The 24,476-nt window shown below is 45.3% G+C and overlaps 1 protein-coding gene across 1 annotated transcript in view; it reads left to right on the top strand.

Moving 5' to 3' along the window:
- The first annotated feature begins 4,063 nt into the window (after positions 1–4,063).
- The window catches only part of LOC147668717 (phosphatidylcholine-sterol acyltransferase-like), a 302,002-nt gene continuing 281,589 nt past the window's right edge, over positions 4,064–24,476 (top strand). Inside the window, exon 1 of the mRNA XM_086948485.1 lies at positions 4,064–4,257. Coding sequence (XP_086804611.1) covers positions 4,104–4,257 — 154 coding nt within the window. The 5' untranslated portion in view covers positions 4,064–4,103. The remainder of the gene's footprint in view (positions 4,258–24,476) is intronic.

Below are 24,476 nucleotides of genomic sequence, written 5' to 3' on the forward strand. Positions count from 1 at the left end.
CAAAAAATGTTTGATGTGCCCGATGGGACAGATAGGAGACGTTTTATAAATTTATTCTCCATAATCTGTAGCTTTTCACAATTTTGTGACCCCCAGACACCAGCGCCAAAGGTCATAGCAGAAACACATTTAGCTTTATACAAAGATATTATTTCTGCTATACGTCGTTGTCCTAATTTACTGGCAAAGCGAAAAAGAGCTTCAATTGAAAGGTTTCCCAAATAATTGAAGTTATCAACTTTCTCTATATTTGAATCCCTCACCCTGTATTTGCGGATTTTAACACTTTTCGGACCGCAAGTCATGGCAAAAGATTTAGTAAAATTGACCCCAAGATCTACATTTCCCATAAACATATCAAAGGCATTCAGACAAATCTGCATGCTATTGGGAGTATGGGTCATTAGGACAGTGTCATCTGCATATGACAACATTGGAATTCTTTTGCCATTAATCTGAGGAAAATCAGCACCGGTTTCTAACAAAAAACTCTCTAGTCCGTTCGTATAAACCAGAAATAAAAAGGGGGCTAAAATACATCCCTATCGGACACCTTCGGTAGATAATATAGGTCTAGTTTTCTCTCCCCCAGGGCCATATCTAATTCTCACCATTGTGGCAGCGTGAAGCCTGCGGAGCAGGGTAACCAAAGGCTCCTCAAACCCCATAGACTCCATCATCCGCCACAATTTACCCCTACATACCGTGTCGAAAGCACTGGACAAGTCCATGAATGCCAAATGAATAGAACTATTTTTGGCACCCATGTACTTGCCCATAATCAGTGCTAAATTTAAACACTGCTCAGTGGTTCCTTTCCCTCTTCTAAAACCATATTGGGATTCTACAATAACCCCCGCTGACTCTGCCCATGTTTCAAGGCGAGCCAATATCACCCTACCCATTAGCTTACATGACGCGTCTATTAATGATATTGGCCTATAGCAGCGTGGGTCAGACTTGTCACCCTTTTTAAAAATAGGTACCACAACTGCCTCTTTCCAAGAGGTCGGAATGGGCCCCAGCACTACTGCCTTAAAAAACATTCAAAAGTAATGGGGACCAGACCTCCAAATTATGTTTAAAAAGATCCAAGGGTACTGCATCAGGGCCTGGGGCCTTTAAAGTAGCCCCCTTGGTCAAAGCTAACTTTACCTCTGAAAGCCTTAACGAATCACTGAGTGACTTTGCTGACTCCATGTTAAAATTATAATCACCCTCTCCCGTGGTAGCAGTCAGCAATATCTCATTTGGATTAAAGATTTTACTATAGTGAGCTACCCAGGAGTCTTCAGGTATATGCACTTGGATTGCTATGTCAATTTCTTCGTTAATGATGAGTGCCGCGATGTCTGAGGAGTGCTTTACAGCGGATCGACAGTTGAGCAATAGGCATTTCAGAGGATTTCTTGTAATGCTCGGGTCCCGTTCAAGCTGGGTGGTGGTTCGCTGGACTAGCTGTAGGTTGTTAAGGTTTGGTTTTCTTGTCTTATGTCTTGATGTTCTATTATTGTCAATCGGAACTGTCTTAATTTCCTCCCCCCTCAAGTATTCTGTGGGCTCATACGTCTGAAGTAGAGAAAGGGTTCCTTCTTCTGTTAAGCAACTAAGGTTTCTGTTTGGCCTGTTATGCCTTTCTGTTAATGTACTCCCCTTTAACGCAGAACACTGCGTTAAAGGGACTGATATTTATCAGGCAGCATTAAGCCAAAAACAGTGGCTTAAAAAGTGACATTCTGATGGCGCATGGGGCCTTATAATTGAGGCCCTCAGAATCTTAGACAACAAATAGGAGTAAAGAAATACATTAACACCATGATTGCTCAATGATGAGTCTGGGATAAAAACAATATGTCCTGTTTGCACCGTTTCAACTAGAACACTAGACCACAACTGGGGTGGCAGTGATGATGGTGAAAGGTCCAAGGGACTACCCTTCCCAGGGAAATGTCACTGTATTGTGGGCCCTGCCTTGATTTATTATTCAGAGTTTATTTCTATCATATTTAGGTAAAGCGGCAAAGCCAGGATTAGATGTTACTTCAAGTTGTGGTGTTTGCTAACTCCCGTAATTTACCTGCCTTGTTAGGGGTCCTTGCGAGCTCGTTTTATAGCACCCACAACCTGTATTCTAAGCGCCCCGCCACTCCTCCACCATATCCAATATTTTCACGTAATGGGGAAAAGGCAGAAGTAGCTTGTGAGCCCTCATCTTTAAGTCCTGTTTTAGGAGGTGATTATTGGGAAGTATCTGTGATGGATGCTGTTGCTTACCATTGGTTTTTCAGATCTTGAGAATATTTCATTCAATATAGAGGACACCGTTGTTCATTTTGTAAACTTATCTCCCAATTGCTAGCAGTCAAGGCTTCCTCTAGAAGGTGGTAATGGTGCTGGAAATCAAATACAGTATGAACAAGCATTGGCATAGCCAATAGGTCTCGCCTTTGGGACCTTATAAGTGTTTAGTTATCCAGCGCAATATTCTTGGCGCAACAACATCAAGTGTTGCATGGCTAAACACTTATAAGGTCCCATAGGCGAGACCTATTGGCAATGCCAATGCTTGTTTTGAGTGAGGGGCTCGTGCAGGTATGCCACTGTGAGGTAGAGATGCTGCAAGTGCTTTTACAGGAGCCCATGTGACATTGCACCTCTTCAAAATGTATCTTGGGTCTGGTGTAATACTTCTAGCCCCTATTCCCGCACCCAATGCATCGATAAATGTCCCATGTACAGCCGAGGTTGACACTCCTATTATCCCTGCACTCCAGTGACACTTTCCCCGTCGCGGGTGGTGGTGGATGTGGTGGTGGTGGACATGGTGGATGTAGTGGTGGTGGACCTGGTGGTGGTGGACATGGTGGTGGTGTGCGTGATGGTGGTGGATGTGGTGGTGATGGTGGACGTGGTGGTGGATGTGGTGGACGTACGTGGTGGTGATGGTGGACGTGGTGGTGGTGGTAGACGTGGTGGTGGACATGGTGGTGGTGGTGGACGTGGTGGTGGTGGACGTGGTGGTGGTGGTGGACATGGTGGTGGAGATGCTGGTGGTGGTGGACGTGGTGGTGGTGATGGACGTGGTGGTGGACTTGGTGGTGGTGGTGGACGACTATTGGTTAGGAGGGTGCTGGCAGAATGCAGAAGGAGAGGAGGGGGCACATGGGAGAGCAGAAAGAGGCCGAATATTGGAAACAAACAAGCGCTGACGAAAAGAAAAGCGCACGGCTGCCATTGTTCACTATTCGGCTTAGCAAGTGCAGCTGTCGCGCTGGTTTAATAAACCTTAAAAAACAGCGACATAAGAGAGGCAGTGATTGGGTGGAAGTGCTTCACGACGTAAAAAAAGAGGTCTTCACTTTTCAAGCACTTGCGCTTGTGGCGGCATCCACTTTGCAGGAGCGAGCAGCGGCCATATGTTTGTAATTAACGTGGTGGCGCTGCTGCTCGCTCCCGTAAGGTGAATGCTGCCACAAGCACGATTGTGAGTGCTTGAAAAGTGAATACCGATGGCTAAAGGCCCTCCTAGAGCAACGCCTGCTTGCTGTCTAGGCGAGACTTAAAAAGTTATCAGAATCAATGCGCTCAACATCTACCTGAGTTATATCTTTTTTTGTTATATCTTTTTTTGATTTTTAATTCCATAATCCCCTCCTCTGAATCACACATTGTTTAAAAGAACAATTCCTGGTGCTCCCAAAGAAACGTCTTCTGATATGTCCACGTGCCTCTCCGAGCAGAAAGTGTTAATAAAAGGTTGTGCATGCTAGACATGGCACATGAGGCCTGGCATCCCGTGGGTCAAGGCTGACCTCAGTGCAGCTGGTCATTTGACCTTGAGCTGGGTCACCGACCAGTTCTGGCTGAGTATGAAACCTGCAGAATTCCTTTCAGCTCCTCAGTTCTTCCCGATGGTGTCGTCTGTGTCCGAGGCGTGCCCTCTTTAAAGCGTTTCTAAAGTCCGTGGTCATGCGAATGATGTGCTCACAGCTCCTCTCTCCACACACCCCTCCCCGCCTTTTAGCCCTGACCTCGCTGAGCTCTGATAAAAAACATCTGTTTGTTGAGGAGGAGAGCCGCACTCACTCACAGCCTGCGCAGCCATGGAGGGACACGGACGTACTGCTCGGCTGCTCGCCCTGCTCCTGCTGCTGGGGGCCCAGCCCGCCCCGGCCTTCTGGCTGCTTAACGTCCTTTTCCCTCCCCAGGCGACGCCCGAGATCGACATGAAGAACAACACCCCGCCCGTGCTCATCGGTAAGATTTTAAATTACACTAACGGTGTTAGCTGTGCTGCTTCCCCGCTCCACTTCGACGTATCCTGTCAGGATGGGAACCAAGGCTTTTCCTACGCACCTCAGCATCGTCGAATCATCTGCCGGTCTGCAGGTTCTGTTGCACGTGCATGAAAGTGGAATTTAACACGTTTTCGTTTTCACTTGTAGAGAAAGATAAACGAGGCTCGTGCGCTCCATTCGAATGTACTTGAAGTAATGACTTTAGGGGGTTTGGTAGAACCAGGATTACGACCTATTTATTATCTGCCAGTTTCTTCACAATACATTTAGTTACATTTTTCGGCTACATAGTCTTTTTGCTGCATGTTCTACAAGCTACAGTGCTTATAATCAGTGGTCGAAGTGGGAAATAAAAAGTAGGGGAACTGTGGGTGGAGAATCAGGGGGCAGGAATAACCAAAGATTGAAACAGTGGGCGGAGTCAGGGGTGTGGCTAGAAATAGCAAAACATACCAATTTTTAGTACGTTTAGCATTTCACTGACCAGTTACAGCTTATAACGTTATTTAATTAAAACAATGGATAAACATGTTTATTTCAGGTTTAATTCAGGAAAAAGCAAACACTTATAGTGAATACAGGTTTATGTAAAGCGTGTGAAATATAAGCAGGAACAATATGTTACTTTAACCCTTTTGTTGCTGCAGTCGGCACACAAGGTGCCCCATGCATAGCCCGGTTCAAACCAGTTACTGGGGCACTCCAGCCCCAGCTGTGGTGCTAAACTGGACAAAGGGAAATGGGTGTAACCAGGGCCGGTTCTAGGATTTACGAGACCCTGGGCTAAAATGGAATGTGCGAGGCCCCTCTAATGTAGATAAGTGGCCCCTTTAAGGAGACCAATCACAGACACTGTGAGAGGCCCATTGTCCAGCATTTTGCCCCCCCCACAGTCATTTCTAACACCTTCAGTCTGACAGGTGTGAGAATTGCTTGTGGGCTAAAAGTTAAAACTATGGGGGTGCCAAAATGCTGGACAATGGGCCTCCCACGGTGTCTTTGAATGGGTCTCTTTGCAATTGAAGGGGGCGTCTCCCTCCCCTATGCCTCAAGACACCATCCCTGGGGGGCCCCTCTGAAGGACCTTAAATGCAAGGCGACACCTTTCTCTGAAATGGATCGCCAGGGAAACAACAGGACGCACCACCAGTGCATGGCCCCATGCTGGTGGGCTGAGTGCGAGGCCCTGGGCAGCTGCCCACACTGCCCTTGCCTAGCGCCGGCCCTGAGTGTAACCACCCCCTTCCCAGGTTCCACTCATAGGAGGGACCTAGCAGGTAATCCAGCCCCTTAGTTTAGTATAAAGTTAGGAACTGTGTATAGAGACTTTAGATTTATCCTGGAAAGAAACTCTGAAACTAAACTCTTGGACCTTCGACGTTCCATATCGACTGGAAGACTGAAGACATCTCCCTTGTGGTCAAGGAGTGACCACCCTGTGCAAACAGGCACCAACAGTAAGTTGCCAGATTGCTTTGTCGACGCTCCCGCTGGAACCCGAAGACTTAGCAATGCAGGAACTGGACTTCCAGACTTCTGACTCCGACTCACATCCACAGCAAAGCTGAGACCCGTGGCGGACACGAGAGACGTGGGACCGGACATCCTGGACTACCTGATTTTTGCTACCTGTGCAGCTTCTGAGGTACCCTTGAAGTTGTGCATTGGGGTTTGAGAGGCCCCAGACCTGAGCAGCATTTGCACCGAAGCTCAGCCCTCCACACTCTACGAGTGCTGCGTGGGGCCTGCGCCTGCATTTCCGCTCAATACGTCTTTGCGGTTACTAGCCCGTTGGCTTATAGGCCCTCTGAAGACATCTTTGTAAAACTACACCGCTTTCCTGGTTGCTCCGGGCTTGCTCCAGCTTCTCTGTGAAGGAGAAGCTCCCCAGACTTGCTGGTCTGAACTAAAGCCAATCTTCCCATCCTGCGTGGATTGCATTTGCCAAGGTTTGTTGGGTCCAATCCGGATACCGACACCGCCAACAACTAGATCCGTCATGGGACAGCTCGACTCCTGCACCTGGTCACTGGCTAGTGACCCAGACTCCGTCCCCACTGCTTTCAGGTTTTTCTCGACTGTGATCCGGCCTTGGATCCACCCGGACACTTTTCTCCTGGTCGCCTGCAGCACTTTCTTGCAGCTCTCCATAGGAGACAGCGACGAAACCCGACACGAAAGAACACCTATGCACCCGGCTTCCCTGGGTGAGGTAACTTGAGTAATCTGGTTCTCCAGTGGGTATTAACTATCCAAGTGTCCTAGTTTAACATGGTTTTCCCGTAGTCCTTCCGGAAGGTCCCACATCTACTACTTCGTAACTTTTACGTTCCCATTGAAACTCTATGGTAACCTGCATATGTGTTTAGACACTGCACACGCGTCCTGTGGGTCTCCTACTTCCAATCCCTTGGTTGCTCAGTGTAGCCCCAGCAAATTCCTAGGCCCTAGGCCTACTCACCTTTCCTGAAGTGGTTCTTATACCACTTATTCAGTATATGGTTGGTGAGGCCCCTAGAGCAGAATTGTATGTGTGCAACTTATAGTATGGTTATTGAGCAACTTGTGCTGTATCTCGAACTGTGACCTCATAAAGAGTGCAGAGGGGTTGTGTTAGTGATAAATACATATATATTTGATATATACCTTGTGTGGTGTCCTTTCATTTGGTATTATATATGGTAAAACAGCTGGCTTCATATGCTCTCTGAAGTTTAAGCCTAAGACTGCCTTATCCATGCTACCACTAGGATAGCTGGTCTATAAGGTTGACTTTACAACCGTCACCATAAGGGTTGTTTGGACTGGTGCAAGGTGCCCATTAGAATAGTGGACATCATGTACCAGGCCAACTTCTCACACTCCCCTGTTCACTACTCCTGCCCCGTTCACTACACCTGCCCCGTCCACTGCTCTTGCCCAGTCCACTGCTCCTGCCCCGTCCACTGCTCCTGCCCCGTCCACTGCTCCTGCCCCGTCCACTGCTCCTGCCCCGTCCACTGCTCCTGCCCCGTCCACTGCTCCTGCCCCGTTCACTGCTCCTGCCCCGTTCACTGCTCCTGCCCCGTTCACTGCTCCTGCCCCGTTCACTGCTCCTGCCCCGTTCACTGCTCCTGCCCCGTTCACTGCTCCTGCCCTGTTCACTGCTCCTGCCCCGTTCACCGCTCCTGCCCAGTTACCACTCTTGCTCATGCCTAATCACCTCTCCTGCCCCATCACTTCTCCTGCTTCGTCACCTCTCCTGCCCCGTCACCTCTCCTGCCCCATCACCTCTCCTCTCCTGTCATGTCACGTCACCTGCCCGTCACCTCACCTGCCCGTCACCTCACCTGCCAGTCACCTCACCTGCCTGTCACTTCTTCTGCCCGGTCACTTCTTCTGCCCGGTCACTTCTCCAGCCCATCACTTCTCCAGCCCATCACTTCTCCAGCCCATCATGTCACCTGCCCGTCATGTCACCTGCCCATCACATCACCTGCCCGTCACCTCACCTGCCGGTCACTTCTCCAGCCCATTTCTTCTCCAGCCGTCCCCTGCCCGTCACCTGCCGGTCACGTCACCTGCCCGTCACATCACCTGCCCGGTCACTTCTCCTGCCCTGTTGCCTCTCTTTCCCTGTCACTTCTCATTCCCCGTCACTTCTTCTTCCCAGACACTTCTCCTGTCCTGTCACTTCTCCTGTCCCGTCACTTCTCCTGTCCCGTCACTTCTCCTGGCCCGTCACTTCTCCTGGCCCGTCACTTCTCCTGGCCCGTCACTTCTCCTGGCCCGTCACTTCTCCTGGCCCGTCACTTCTCCTGGCCCGTCACTTCTCCTGGCCCGTCACTCCTCCTGGCCCCCTCACTTCTCCTGTCCTGTCACTTTTCCTCCACTGTTGCTTCTGCCCCATTCACTCCTCCTGCCCCGTTCACTGCTCCTGCCCCGTTCACTGCTCCTGCCCCGTTCACTGCTCCTGCCCCGGTTCACCACTCCTGCCCGGTTCACCACTCCTGCCCGGTTCACCACTCCTGCCCGGTTCACCACTCCTGCCCGGTTCACCACTCCTGCCCGGTTCACCACTCCTGCCCGGTTCACCACTCTTGCCCGGTTCACCACTCCTGCTCATGCCTAATCACCGCTCCTGCCCCATTACTTCTAATGCTTCATCACTTCTCGTGCCCCGTCACCTCTCCTGCCCATCACATCACCTGCCTGTCATGCCACATGCCTGTCACTTCTTGTGCCTAGTCACCTCTCCTGCTCTGTTGCCTCTCCTTCCCAGTCACCTCTACTGCCCTGTCACATCTCCTGCCCCATCACTGCTCCTGCCCCATCATTGCTCCTGCCCCATCACTTCTCCTGTCCCATCATTTCTCCTGCCCCGTTCACTGCTCTTGTCCGTTCACTGCTCCTGCCCATTCCTAATCACCGCTCCTGCCCCTTCACTTCTCCTGCCCCATCATTTCTCCTGCCCCGTCACCTCTCCTTTCCTGTCACCTCTCCTGTCCCATCACTGCTCCTGACACGTCACCTCTCCTGCCCCGCTACTTCTCCTATCCGTTACTTCTCCTGCCCGTCACTTCTCCTGCCTGTCACTTCTCCTGCCCTGTCACTTCTCCTGCCCTGTCACTTCTCCTGCCCGTTACTTCTCCTGCCCGTTACTTCTCCTGCCCGTTACTTCTCCTGTCCGTTCTTCTCCTGCCCAGTCACCTCTCCTGTCCTATTACCTCTCCTTTCCTGTCGCCTCTTCTGTCCCGTCACTGCTCCTACCCAGTTCACTCTGTGTACAACATTGACAAGATACACAAGGTGGCAAATTCCCCACAGTACTCTGTTTGGGGAAAGCTCCTCTGAAATCACTAACTCCAATCTCACTGGCACTTGACATGCTAAAGGCAGACGGCGGGTGCATTGTCATTCGAAAGGGGGTAATCAGCCTCAATCGGAGACTAAAACGTTTTCAATCAGAAACTAAAGCATTTTCAATATTATATAGAACAAAGTCATAGTTGTATGAATGTAGTATATTTGGGCCATATGTAACAAGCAAATTCGCATTCGCAAAGGCCGAAATTCGCGGAAATTCCGCCTTTGCGAATGCGAATTTGCTAAATGGTATATTAAGCAAAATCTGGTGTAAAATAAGGATTCGCAAAATTTGTGATTCCTTATTTTGCGATTGCATTTAAGGAATCACAAATTTAGCGATTCCTTAAATGCAATGTATGAAGCCAAAAAATTTGCAAAATGTCCTTAAGGAATCGCAAATTACCACCAACTTCTAGTTGTTGGTAAGTTGCGAATTCCTTGAAAAATGCACATTTATGCATTTTTCAAAGTGCCATGTGACGCACATACATGCCCTGTATGTGCGCCACATGTGTACCCATGCATATTTCTGGGGTGAAACAGGGTGTCCTTTGGACACCCCTGTACCCTTGAAATTATTCTCAAATTGCGATTAGCAAATTGCGAATCGCAAATTGAGAATAACTTCCAATTCATTCCGATGGGCCTCTTGGCCCATAGAAATGAATGGGAAATATTCCTTAATTGCGATTCGCAATTTGCGAATCGCAATGAAGGAATTTTAGGAAATCGCAAAAAATGCAATTTTGTACATAAATGCCTATTTGCGATTCTCAAATAGCGATTTCTTAAAAATCGCTATTTGAGAATCGCAAAAGGGTATCTTGATACATATGGCCCCCTATCTTTTCCAGCCAACAACCTTTGACAAAGCCAATAGTCCTGGCTTCTTGTAGGTGTAATGTTACTTGTATTATATATGTGGAGTCAATAACAGAAGCAGCAGAATACAAGTTGGGCAGCACATTACGCTGGGCACATATTTTTAGCATAAATGTTTTCAGCCACATCCCTTTGAGAGCCCCCCAGTTTTTTCATCCCACTTAAAGCCCTGCCCCAATTGTGCTGTGAGTGACGGAAGATCATGAAAAGTTGTTTGCATGGGTGTCAAGGGGGATCATATTATCAGAGCCACTGTCGCGTCACAACGAGAGATTCCCCAGCACACAGGCCCTTTACGAGGAGATACAAAGCTATACTGATCTGCGCTGCTTAACGATTTCAATCAGATCTGCAGCCATTGCAGTCTCAGACAAACAAAGTCAGCATAGAGGGAATTGAGACAAATAGTTTTTCTCAGTCTCTTTTGATTGTACTGGGTTGCCTTCCTGAGGAACAGTGCAAAAAAATTCAGTGTATCAGTGAAAAAAAATGGATTAACCCTATACACAGAAAAGGCATTTCTTTCAGGCCTTCTGACATAACATGACACAATCATTGTATTGTATTGTAATTGCATTTATATGGTGCTTACTACCCCCAACGAGGCGTCGAAGCGCTCTTGCAGGGAAAGCGCCTCTGTAATCACTAACTCCAATCTCTGTGGCACATGACATGCTAATGGCAGCGGCGGGCGCATTGTCATTCGAAAGGGGGCCATCAGCCTTAATCGTAAGGACAATGGGCCGCCCTCAGCCTGTGCGAACTCAGGGAGGGGCTGCTGCAGCCTCTGGAGTTCAACAGAGAAGTGCCAGCAGCCCCTGGAAGCGGAAAAAAAGCTATACTTTTTTATTAAGTAGAACTATTCTTGCCGTCCCGGGATGCGTTTTTGAAAGTAAGAAGTAGGGGAACGGATTGGAATAATTTCTAGAAGTAGGGGCACGCCGTGCCCACCGATCCCCCTCCACTTCTACCACTGCTTATAATAACTACTTACGTAAACGCCACACATTCAACGTTGTGAATTGACACTCAATCTGTGACTGGAGATAGTGCACAGCGTGACATGAAAGCATCATGTGAGATCTGGGGTTGCGCACTGGAAGATTATTTTGGGCGATGGGGCGGGAAAGAACAGGCCCCAAAAGACATGACGGGTGAAGGAACGACACCCAATCATTGTTTTTAAATAGTGCTCTATCACTGCAGTGGTGGCTCCTTCATTAAGGCGGAGGAGCGTCGCCCCACTGCTCTTCAGACGGAAACATAAAACGGAAAAATAAAATTATAACAACATGATGTTATCATCATTTCATTTTTCCCTGCTGAGGCAGATTTGCGGGTCGGGGCTGCTCTGCTCCCAGAGGAGCAGGGGGAGGAGTGGTGGGCACATATGATGATGGTTTGGCCGAACGTCTTAGGACGGCCAAACTGTCATGCGCACTTTGCATGTTCTCCACCCAGGCTATATTACAGCCTGGGTGGAGAACATGCACATTCTCCCACCACCTGTCTGAGCGCCAAACCACGGTGCTCAGACCTCAGACCTGATCACAACACTGCATTGTTGCAGAATTGTGATTGGCTTAGGGGAGCCTGTGTGTTTCCTGCTTCCGTTCCGGCCGGTAGAGATGCCGGAGGAGATACGCAGTTAAGTAATTTTTTTCTTTCACCAGCCACCGCTAGCTTTATGACGCACTTCAGTAGTTTCTAAGCACTGTGCAGTGCAGGTAATTAGCGGAATCCTGCCGGATACCGTTTCCGCTAGCCCTCCTTTTTTCACTATCATCCTGGCTGGGAATTGTCTGTGGCCAAACACCTAAATGCCAATCCAATGGTAGGAAACAATGACACATACACTTGTTATCCCTTCATAGGTACTTAAGAGGAACTACAATTTGGAGGCAGGTTTGTAACTTTCATCCACCCCGCTCCATTAAAGAGATGTGCTTGCACTATAAGAATGCTAGATGTATCTGTGAGTATGAGTAATTACACAATTAAAATAGCACTTACTAATTTATTTTCTAATTCTTTTGTATCACTACTCAAATCAGTGTAGGGGATCAAGGTGCTTTACATCAGCCACAGAGAGGCAATAAATCATACAGGTGTGTAAATCAATGTACAGGAAATGTTACATAAGACAATAAAGGTTAGAGGGCGTAGAAGTCACATATCGCCCATACTTGTAGACATTATGTATTGTGCATGGTCGGGAGAAATACAAAGTCATGATTTAAGATCTAACTCTGTGGTTGGGCTTGTCTGTATCAACAAGACTTTATTACTAACAACAGGAATCCTTCTTTGCAAACTTAGAATAATAACAGATTGAGAAGACAAACAATAAGACTCTAAACCAATGACTTGCAGTTTGCCTGCAGCTCATTGATGCTGGTTTATAGCACACTGTGCTATGTGAGAAGAACTGCAACTTATGAACTGGAAGAAAGAAGAGAATATCTGTGTCAAAAGAAGCCGTAACCCACTTACCTATCTTCAGAAAATACAATCTTTGATCTGCATGTTACATAATGTGCTTTTTGTAGGCACATTAACCCTATATGCAACTCTGAGTCAAAACTGTGACTAGACAAAAGACAGATATCACCAGCAAGTGCAATAGTCACCAAAGTTATCGTACCATTATTATTAACCTCTGAAATTTACTAGGCAGACAAAGAAATCTTCAGCAGATGCCTTAAACCAGTGGTTCCTAAAATGTCGACCTCCCTTTAATCATTATTAGAACCCGGGGATCCCGACTTAATCATTATTGGAAACCGGGGTCCCCCACTGAGTCATTACTGGAAGACGGGGTCAGCAGTCGAAGAATTTTCAATGATTTGAGCTGCAAAAAAACACCCCACATAAAATGCTTGAACAAGCATTTATCAAACAAATGCAAAAATGCTGAACTATTTTATTTAATTCACAAAATACTTAAAAAATGTAACATTTAATTCTAATCAGAAGGCTGAAGCTTGTCTTAATTCAATGAGGTCACTCATCGTCCATGCTACATTCTGCTTGATATACTTGCACTGCTGCCTCAAATCAATCTGAGAATACTAACTTGATTTTTAGCCACCAATTTCAAATTCCTTCACATTTACAGAACATTTCAAAATGTTCAGTTTTACCTTTTCCTTCTTTATTTATATATACTTTATTAATCTGCTACAATTATTTAATTTTCTGAGCAGTCATAGACCCCCTAAGCAGACTTTGCAGATGTCTCCCTGGCCCGCAGGTTAAGAACCACTGCCTCAAACAATAAGATATTTTAAAACATAGCCTCTTTGTGACTGTTAAGCAGAACAGATTTACTGGTACATTTGCACTTCTTGCCAATTTATGTGTGGCATGTTTAATGTAATGAATAAGTTCACTGTCCAACCCTGTTTTTCATGTCTCTGCCCTTCGTGACCCCACCCCCTTTCCTACCCTACACTTTGACCCCCAATTTTTGGGTTTCCAAAGTAAATTATTTTCAAATCCAGCATTAACTGTATGTAACACATATTACACTTATCTAATTTATTCGTACTCAATTTACCAACCACAGATGAATGCAAGACTGAGCCGGAATGACTATGTTTTATACTGTGATCATATGAGGCAGTGGCCAGCGTTTTATTCACCCATTCATTCTCCATAAACACGAAGCCTGTTTTAACTGAAGGGTTAAGTCCAGTCTGGAACATGTTATTGAATGTACCTCAAGTTGTGCACACCACTGTTTGCCCTCAAAATTGTGAACGGGTGCAGCACAGATTCTGGGATTACACAGCTCCTGGTGTGCATGCATTCAAAACTCTTTTGAAGAGGTTGCCACTTGTATGCCTGTTTAGAGCTGTTTGAACCTGTCAGCCATAGGATGGTCTTCCCAAAATCTTTTGCCTTACTCCTCCATTTTTGCTGATCTCATTGTAGTTGGCCTTAGGACTCCATGCACTTTACCCCTGCTAACCAATGCTAAAGTGCTTGTGCTTTCGCCCTGAAACATGGTAACATTGGCTTACACTCAACTGGCACACTTAATTTGCTTGCAAGTCCCTAGTAAATCGGTACTACATGTGCCCATGGCCTGTACGTTAAATTATATTAGTAGGTCTGTGGCACTCATTGTGCCACAGACTTAAGTAGCCCTTTAAAACATGTTTCAGGACTGTCATTGCAGCCTGTAGGGCAAAATAAACCTTTTGTCAGGCCTAAACAGGGATATCTTATTTTGTCTCACTTAAATGGGTCTACCTCCACTCCCTCTAAAGTTGTCAAAACTCTAAGCATCAAATATACTCTAACCTTCAGACAAATGCTCTTGTGTCAGAAGATGACTGTCTAACTTCTTTCCTAATATAGAAGCATTGCTAGATACTACATGTTCTTACAGTTGAGGGTCATCAGTCAGTGGTGTCCACCTTCATACAGTGACCTTTATTTGGGCATTAGTAAATCTCACCTCCACTGTCAGGAAACCCTACAAACCAGGCAACTAATGTGATGGTTTCTGTTCTCAGAGCCTCTCCTATTTTGAAGCCAATTCATTAGCTTCTTTTACATTGAGTTTCTTCAAAGACCCTCTGCTTAGCTCATCAATGATACTGGCTCAGATCTCTTCTTTCACGATTGATAAGGCACAAGTTCAATCACTCTTTTAATTCCCAAAACAAATTCACCTTAAAAAAGTCAAAAGACAAGAAGCCAGGAATTTTTTACTAGCACTGACTTTGTGGAACGTGCTTCCGTTGATTTAAGAAAAATATCCCACCTTCTGCCTTTTAGAATATAGCCTTATAGCCTGCCGTAGAGGGCTATACCGGCTATTAAAGGCCCTCTCCAGCGTTAAAGGCCCCAAGCCGAAGGCGAGGGCCTTTAACAAGGGAGAGGGACTTCAATAGCGGTATAGCCCATCTACGAAGGGTTATAAGGCGATTAGAACATTCTGTCACTAGAGGACAGAATGTTCTAACAAAAAAACAAAGCCTTTTGGAAGCGTGAGGGGGTTGGAATCCCCTCAGGCTCCCTGAAGCCTTTGTTCACATCCAGACCTGTGAACAAAGAAACATTGGAATGTTGGAGCTCCAGGCTTATACCAGCCATTATAAGCCCAGAGCACTCCATTGTTTTCAATGGAGCTCCCAACATTCCAATGTTCTAAAAACATTTAAACTCTTATCTTTGATCAACACGCTCAACAACATCTCAACTAGGGATTAAGGGCCTGATTTAAAGTGTGGTGGCCGGACTACTCTTTCACAAATGTTACAGATATCCAGTATGGTATATTGCAAGTGTTTTAGCAGTCATTCTTAACACTTTGATATATGTGGACTCCCACTTCATCATTACTGGAACCCAAGGACGCCCATTGAATCCTTATTAGAATCCAGGGACTCCCACTGAGTCATTTTGATGATTTGAACCACAAAAATACAGAAACAAGGATTCATGAAATCAATACACAAATGATAAACTTGTTTATTTAATTCACAAACAAAATATTTAAAAAAATCAACATTTTAATTTTAATGGGAAGGCCTGAGCTTTTCTAAATTCAATTGAGGTCACTTATCATCCATACTTTATTGATGAACTTTCACTGCTCCCCTGAATCAGTCTAAAGATCCAAATTACATTTTTACCCTCCAATTTCAAATTCCTTCATATTTACAGAATGTTTAAAAATGTTTAATTTTTACATTTTGCTTCTTTATTGATGCACACTTTATTAATCTGTTCATGTTATTTAATTTTGTAAGCAGCCGTGGATCCCCAGAGTAGGCTTTGTAGACCATTAGGGGTCCCCGGACATATGTCAAGAACTACTGTGCTATAGGACAAAATGGACTTTTAAAACGGCGGATGGGATATCAGTACGTCTGTGATGAAGCATCTCATCCACCAAACTCTAAATCAGGCCTTAAAATCAGGCCATAAGCGGGAGTGGGTCCATGGGTGTAGTAAGCATGCAATAAGAATTCTCAATAATATTGCAGAATAACACCCAGTCACAAAAACGCATCATATATGGATGCATAGACAGATGGATTGGCAGAGGGATAGAAAGACCAATGTATTTTCTGAGATAACACACCTACGTGCCACAATGCTTAGGACGTATGTACCTAAATAGACTCATGCACAGAGACACAAAGAAATAAAGGCATTCTTCTGAATCCATCAGCGTGTAGTAGGGTGAGAAACTGCGTGGTTAAGGTTTGAGTTTGGTACACATACTTATGTTTCTAATATTCTCAATGTAGGTGATCAAATTACTATAGTTGAATTATGCTTAGAATATAGATGCTAAATGTAAGTATGATTCAGTAGCAATACTCTTTCCACTGGACATCCCTTTCATTGTATATAGCCATATTCGCAAATAGACAAATGCAAATATATAATGACTGATGAATTGTTATATCACTGCTCTCTGATATATTCATGTTTAAGGGCTATGTATTGACAGGTGTGTTTTCTTTTTGTTAATGGACTTTGCTTATAGCACTGACAAAGAAATAGTTAATGACTTTATTTTTTTAATAGTGAATTCATTTATGTTAAAAAATAGATATGTATTTATAGTGTGATGAATTTATCTCATGCAAATGATTAGAAGTTGCAAGTGGGTCCAAAGGTTTCTTTAAAACGTAATTGAGCTTTTAGTTATGGTTGACAAAAACTACTGTCTCTACTTGTATTACTGGGTTAAAATTAGTTATTTATTCAGATGTATGAACCGTAAATCTTAGGGGCCATATTGTTGAGACCAGTTGCACTTGCACCACTTAACATAGTGCAGGCACGACGCAACTCAAAAATGAGATTTGTGAAACCAAGCAAGGCCACTTTGCATGGCCCTGAGTGGCTCCATAAATCTGGAGTAACACAATGCAGCGCAATTCGCTGCATTACTCTGCCCTGGGCAGGCATTCCATGGGCATTGTGTGGGCGTTCCCATGCAACATCCATGGATTTTGATGCATTCCCAATTTTACCTGAACTAGCAAAACTGGGAATGCGCCAAAATGCAACGGCTTCCCAGGGGAGGAATTATGAGAAGAAATATTTTTATTTCTCCCTCTTCCTATGTTTGCTACATGCAGCACACATGGAAAGGGGAATATACCTTAGGGGACTGTTTTTGTGCAGGAAGGTGTCCCTTCCTGCACAAAATATATAGAATTCATACAAACACGAAATATTCATAACTCATAATTAAGCTCAATACATCTGGGCCATTATAACATATGCCCAGCTTTCAGAAAGGTTTCTTTGAAGACAGTATCTCTTTTTATTAGGTCTCGGCTGACGTTAGCATCGCACATGCGCTGCTCTCGCCCTGTGAGAGCTTCTTGTAATCAATACGTTTGGGAAGGGGACTTGAAGGCCCGCCCCCTTTTTCCATTGGCTTGAGTCATAGCTTAGGCTAAACGCGGTCATTCTATTGTTAGGGAGGCTTTTTAGTCCCTCCTTGTTGCCGGCCTGTTCACTTTTGGCCCGCCCACAAGGACCGGGTCTTTTACTGGTGGCAGTACACAGACTCTTTTAATTATTAGTTAAGCACTTTTTTCCCCATTTGTGTAATGTGTTGCAATAACAAGCGGCCGCGCTTGTTTTGCCTCCGCTCGCGATGCCCTCCCCCACTACCATCAGCCCATCTCTAGCTTTTATGTAATTCACTTTCGGACTGTTTGGGACACTCGTGACCGCTTATTTTCCTACCCCCTAATTATTTTCAGCAGGCTTCACCTATGCATGAGAAGCACTATATTTGTTCTGTATTGCTTTTGTCCTACTTGAAGCAGGACAACGTGCTTTCTACAGATTCAGCGCACACACACCGCACTTTCACTTTCGGACTGTTTGGGATACTCGGACCGCTTGTTTTCCTACCCCATAATTATTTTCAGCAGGGTTTTCACACCTATATGGCTGGCAGCGGTATAGAGGAGTATGAGAAAGAGGCAAGCTGCATCCCAGTGTCCGACCCGAAGGTGAGCGAGCTTGTGGCCTCTAGCCTTGCCCGGTGACGGCACACCCCACTGGAAGGAGGGGCCCCATTCCATCGCACACCCCGCGTGTCTGGGTTGGGAGGTGCCGCAAGCTGCAAGGCAATTGTTGGGGCTGATGGAGTCCTATGTGTGTGCATCCGCTTCCTGGTACAGGGTATGGTGTCAGGGCACCCATAGGGCAACCAGCCCTTCCTCACCTGGGTAGGAGGAGGGGGATGAGGCCAGCTGACAGTTCGGTGTATGAGAATTAAAAATTAATATCACTATGGGCCGCTCTTTATCCTGCAGCTCTCACTTTCATATTATGAACATGGGTGCCACGCTTTAATAAAGCACAGCACCCTTGTTGATAATATGAAAGCATGCGCCGCACTGTAGAATAAAGTTTAGTCTTCAGCACAGCGCCCGCTTGCATATTATCAACACAGGCACTACTCTTTAATAAAGCGCGGCACGCTTGTTGATAACATGAAAGCAGGCGCCATGCTGTAGCATAACATTTCATAAGTTTATACTTCAGCACGGTGCCCACTTTCATATTATCAACACAGGCGCCATGCTTTACTAAAGCATGGCATGCTTGTTGATAATATGAAAGCAGGTGCTGTGCTACGGCATACAGCTGGAATCCACCACATGCACAGAATCCATTTCTTGTCTCCAGAACTTGCATTGATCTTGCTTTTTGCTAAAAGCAACAAAAATGCTATTAATAAAGAACCTTCCTGCAGCAGGCAGATCTCGGCAACAGCCCCTGAACCCTTTGAGCTATGCTCCTATTTTTTCGGGGTTTATCAAAGTAATTATGTTGTGGAAAGGCTCCACGCATTCAAAGTTGTCGACCTGTTGCAGATGGTGGCCCCAGGTACTGCGTGTTCTTTTCTATTTCCTCAGTCTCTATTTTTTTTTCTGCTTCCCTGGCTACCACTAGTCGCTCCAGTTATGCCCAGCATCTTCCAAATCCTGAGTGAGCATGCCTATCAGCTTTGTACCGTTATCTTGAGCTCTCCCACATTACCACCTAAAGAGCAGCCCTGTAGCACTCCTACAACATAACATCTGATAAAACATTACCTGAGAGCCGCATCCCTCATTTCTTTTAAATAATGTCTACAATGATATGTACGACCTGGTCATGTTATTGCCATCACTCTTCAGTCATCATAGGATATATTACTTTGGTAAGTATCCCTTCAAATCAAATATTGGGCAGTTTACCCTTAACTGGACATAGACTGAACGCATTTGACCTGACAGTCAACTAGGCTTAAATGGATACAACTCTTTATATGTACCATTTTCAAATTAATTAGCAATTTTAATAAATACAGATTAATCCGCGTGTAAAGGATACATTTATGTTTCTCTTTGTTTCTCGCTGTCGTGTGTTTACTATGCTGCAGAAGCTTTCATTTAAATACTTTTGTGCCCCGGTCGCAGTTCTTCTTCTTTGTTTGTGGCATGGCATTTTATCCTGTCACAATCATGAGCTTTTCTTGCAGATATCATCCTGTTGATAACCAATGAATCAATGTTACAAAACTTTCAAAACAGACGGTTTTAAAAGTGACTTGTATTAAAGTGTTCCCAACGTGCTTGCAGAGAGCTGCATATTCATCTGCTTGCTATCACAGCAGAGTTGGTTCCTTTATTCATGTGCAAAATCAATGGTTCTCCTTCATAAGACGCTGCTTGACATTTAGATATATTCGATAATGCTCTTGGCAGCTGTAACATAGCTATTAGTATTGTAAATAACAATGCCTTGTATTTATGTTTTAAAACCCAAAACATAAATAGAAGGCATTGTCATTTTAAATGCCAATAGCTCAAAATCGTGTAAATGCGAGACCTATTGCGTTTCCAATGCTTGTTTTTAATTGTGTGGTTCACTTGATTTTCCAGTAACAAAACCTATGCTTCTGGATGACACACTTGTGCATTTTTAGGTCTTGGCTAGCGTAGGCTGCGCACATGCGCAGTCTCGCTGGCGAGATTTAATGACTGAGTAGCGAGGTTAAGCCCCGCCCCTCTTCTCCATTGGCTGGCCTCCTAAACGGCGGCCAGCCATTGGAGAAGAGGTCTCAGTGACGTCATTATTTCGCTCTAAGCCACGTCTTTTTCGGATTGGGGGCGTGTTTTTTAGTTTCTTTCTACCCTCTTCTCCATTGGCTGGAATGTAAAACAACAGTCAAAAACACGCCCGTTGTTTACATTCCAGCCAATGGAGAAGAGGGGAGAAAGAAAAACATGCTCCCAGTCTGCAAAGGATGGCGCTTAGTGAAAAATGGTGAGCGCTTGTTTCTTTTGGGTGAGGGCTTGTTTTGTAATTATTGCATTATTCTTGTTGTTACTGCTTTACTTGCGCTCCAACATATTATGTACCGCAACTAGTAGGTTGTTTAGCGTGTCCGCCCAAATTCTCATATAGTACAGTCCCTTTGAATGAGGAACCCCTTAGCGCAGTCCTCCCTCTTCGATACTCCAATCGTCTGCGCTTCGCTTTGTCCCCTTAGTCCCTCTCTACATGCATTGACTACATCAGTCGAAGGGCTCCGAGACTGGGATTGCGTCCCACGTATTAGGCACCCAGGGTCTCTCCACGGGGGCAATTCGGACCGGCCCGCAGGGATGCAAACTTTATTTTGCAGGTCTCTGTGTGGGTGCGTAGTCATTCTCCAAGACCAAGCAGCACAGCGTGCCCCGCAGCCCTACTCCCTTACAGCACCCGCACTCTCCACGTTTCTTCGTAGCTCCTACTGCCCACCAGTGCTCTATGTGCTCTCCGCTCCCCAGTTCCGTCAAGGGTAGCTCCGGTGCCCATCCGAGGCCCCGCAAACAAAGTGAAGCTACACCACCGCCGCTCTCGTAAAGCTTCTGCGGCAGTTTCTCCATGGCAGCATGCGCCACTAACTCGCTCCTATAGTGTAGAGCGTGTGTGCCTCAGGCCCCTTCAGGCCGCGCCATCTCTGTCCCGCTGTTCACCAACACCAGCCATCAGGGCAGACAGCCTCCCGGGGCCTGCCCTCTAGAGCCCCACGAGATCGTCCGATCACCAGACCCACCTCCCCAGGATATATTCCAGCCGCCGGGCACCGGGTACATGCACCCGCCCCTTACTGTCTTACTCTGTTGCTCTCTCCTTCCCACTCTATTACTTTTTATTACTCTGCCCTTACCACTTATGCTATTTCTTTTCTTATTGCCCTTCCCAATCTTTCTACCACTTTTTGTTACAACGTCGTTACCACTCTTTCTGTTACTCTGTCACTCTGTCCTTTCCTCTCATTCTGTGGCTTTCTTTATCCATCCTTCCTACTTGTTCTACTACTTTCCTACTCTGCCCTTCCCACTTCTATTGTCTTTCTATTACTCTGTTACTCCACCCTTCCCACTCTTTCTTACTTTCCTATTGTTCCCTTCCCACTCTTTCTATCTCTGTCCCGCCCTCTCTATGACTTTTTCCCTGCCTGTCTTTCTCTCTGTCTGTCTTTCTCTCTGTCTCTTGCTCCGTCTTTCTCTTGCTTGGTGTCCCACACAGGAGAGCTGTATGTAAGCTGTTTTGCTTCAGCCATTGCCTTGTTCCTTTAGTCCTGTGAGGAGGGCGGGTGTGCCTCCCGCCCGGCATCCCTCTTGAATTGGAGAGGTGTTTTGCATCAGAGTGTACCATTTGCCCGGAGTGGAGACTTCCATGAGTCCCATATCTTGCATGGGCAGATCAGAAGGTGTGGTGTTCCTTCCGCCCTGGGCAGCGTGCCCAGCACATCCAGTGGAAAGTGCACTACACAGCCACATTCATTAATGGCCAGAGCCTATCAAAGGATACCTTTCTCTTTTGAGATGCACAAAGGTCCCAATAAAAATAACATGCTCCGTATGGAAATGTCTGCGGACATATATTCGTGTACATCTTTGCAAAGAATTATTAATGTGCGCACGCATGTGTGAATAGAAATTTAAATGCTTTGTTTAGGTTCAAAAATAAAGTAAGACCTATTGTGGATGAATATACCAATGTACTTTCAAATGCTGTAAGGTTAAACAGCATGTGATATACATTTTTACAAGTCAGGAACAATTCGGTGCTAAGCCCTCATTACTGTCCATGATCCCGTCACCCCTCCCCACCGGTTCGACCACCGCTGGCTCTCCTCTACTGCCGCACCCTGAGCGGGCACCGACAACTACCAACAAGAGGGAACAAAGGCATCAGTACTTTGGTGGAGATATAAATACAGTGGCCGAGCAGTTAGCCCTTTCGTATGTTGTGGATGGTCTCTTTAATTGTGACAACACAATCACTTTTATGAGAGGTCAGTCTCTCTCAATTCCTTTGGAATTCCTTGTCAGATCTCAAAAATAATCAAATTAAAACAGTCTTTCATAGGGTAATTACGACCAAAACAGTCCCACATGGCTTGAATGTCACGAATAAACCACCAATATTTCCTGAAAATTTCACTTTTCAGTAAGACTGGTCACTCTTAGCATTGAAATGCACCAGAGATTTAATTCTTATTATCAGAACTGCAAAGAGACTTTCTGAAGCCGTGCTGGTCAAGAGACAAACCAGTGAAAACAATTGGAAACCCGCTTTTCAAATGACTCTTAACAAAATACTCGAAGAGACTAACAAATATATGACCCAATTCAAAGAATTCTTGACACAGCAGAAACTTTCCAAGTTACAAAATAAATTAAGAAATGTCCACGTTTGCCACAGACAAATATATTAGTCATTCAGCATAATAACCTTTTCCTAGAAATAAAAATCATAGAAGGTACCCACATAACTGGTCTTTACATTTTGAAGCTTGAAGCAGTGGAAATGAGTCCTCATCTAAAGGCCCAGCACATTACAAGATGCCACTTCCGGCTTTTTCTCCACCAGCTACAGGTCCTATCATGATTGGCCTAACTTGGACAGCCCTCAATCACTAAGAATGCCTTGCCAATGCAACACATATCTTTTTCTAGGGAGAGGTACAGGCTGTAGAAGAGGAGAGAAGAGGAAAGAGAAAGGATCCCAATGTCCAGTGGGAAGATATCACTCGGAGGGTGACAAGGAGCATGACAAAAGAGCCGTAACCGGTCCAAGAAAAACAACAACTTAGTCCTAAATCTCACTGAAATTCCTCTGACTGATACCCAACCCAGGATCCTTAATAAAGGTATGGGATTTGTTCTAATTCCCAGGGTCAATTTGGCCCCAAATGCGAATTGGCTGAATGCTCTTGAAAAATAAGGCTTAGTTCTCATTTTAACGACAAAGATTGTGACTTCCAAGATATAACCAACACACAGTTATGTAATAAGCCCTCCTTCCTCCCTCTTCCTTGTGGCATTGCACCGGAAGTGGTAGCATTTGAACTAGTCACCAAGGAAGTTAATTCCATTGGCATCAACAAGAATTGGATTTTTTCACAATCTGACAATAGCAGAAAAAGAGGTGCTGGATTAATTAGTCAACAATACTAAATTGGTAAAGACTGAGCCATTGTCTTACAATCAGCATCTGCCTTTGGAGAAATGCCTTAAACTCCTGGGCAACACTACTAATGATAAAATATCGCATTCTGAACCTACTAATGAACTTTTACCAGAAAACTACATTTTGGTTGAGGAAGCCTAAGGTGAGCAATTGGTTACGAAGAATGAGGACGAATAATTGGGTCACAAAAAATCCCAGGGCATCATGCCTTTAAGCATTGCCCAAAACTCACAAGACCACCACCTGGATGTCCAATGGTTTCAAGCATAGGTTCTGTCCTTGGACCTTGGTATAAATGTTGTGACTGTTTCTTATGCCGTCTAGTTCAGGCCCTGCCTTCCTCTCTCATGGACACAAAATGTGCCTTACTGATGGTCACCCATTTCATCCTTCCAACAAATTGCTAGTGAGGGTAGATTTTGAGTCATTATATAATAGTATCCCCCAGGAAGAACTCTTGCAGGCCAGTGAATAACTTCTCAGTGATTCTAGCTTGAGTTATATAACACTAATACACTTTTTGCTTTAACTGGAAATTTTTGGGGGTTTGAAGGACTTATATATTTTCAGATGCATGTGACATCTATGGGCAGTACTTTTGTCCCAAGCCTGGTCTGTTTGTATATACATATATTTTTCAGAGATAAATTCCTTTAAATACCACATATGTTTAAGGTACAGATTCACTGATGAAGTGCTTATCACCTGGAGAGAAAATGAGACACAGGCATTACGATTCACTAATAGCTCAATACATGTAATCAATACCTTAGGTGTAGGCACACTATTAGCAATAGCAAATTGCCCTTTCTAGACTTGCAGATATACCCCAGATACAGACTATTACATGCAGACACTTACCACAAACCAACTGGGGATGGGGGGAGAAGGGATGCCTTTTCCTCCAATCTGTCCCAAGGGGTCAGAAAGTCCAGT

The sequence above is a fragment of the Lissotriton vulgaris genome, unplaced genomic scaffold, assembly GCF_964263255.1.
Source record: "Lissotriton vulgaris unplaced genomic scaffold, aLisVul1.2 SCAFFOLD_1144, whole genome shotgun sequence".
Lineage (NCBI taxonomy): Eukaryota > Metazoa > Chordata > Amphibia > Caudata > Salamandridae > Lissotriton > Lissotriton vulgaris.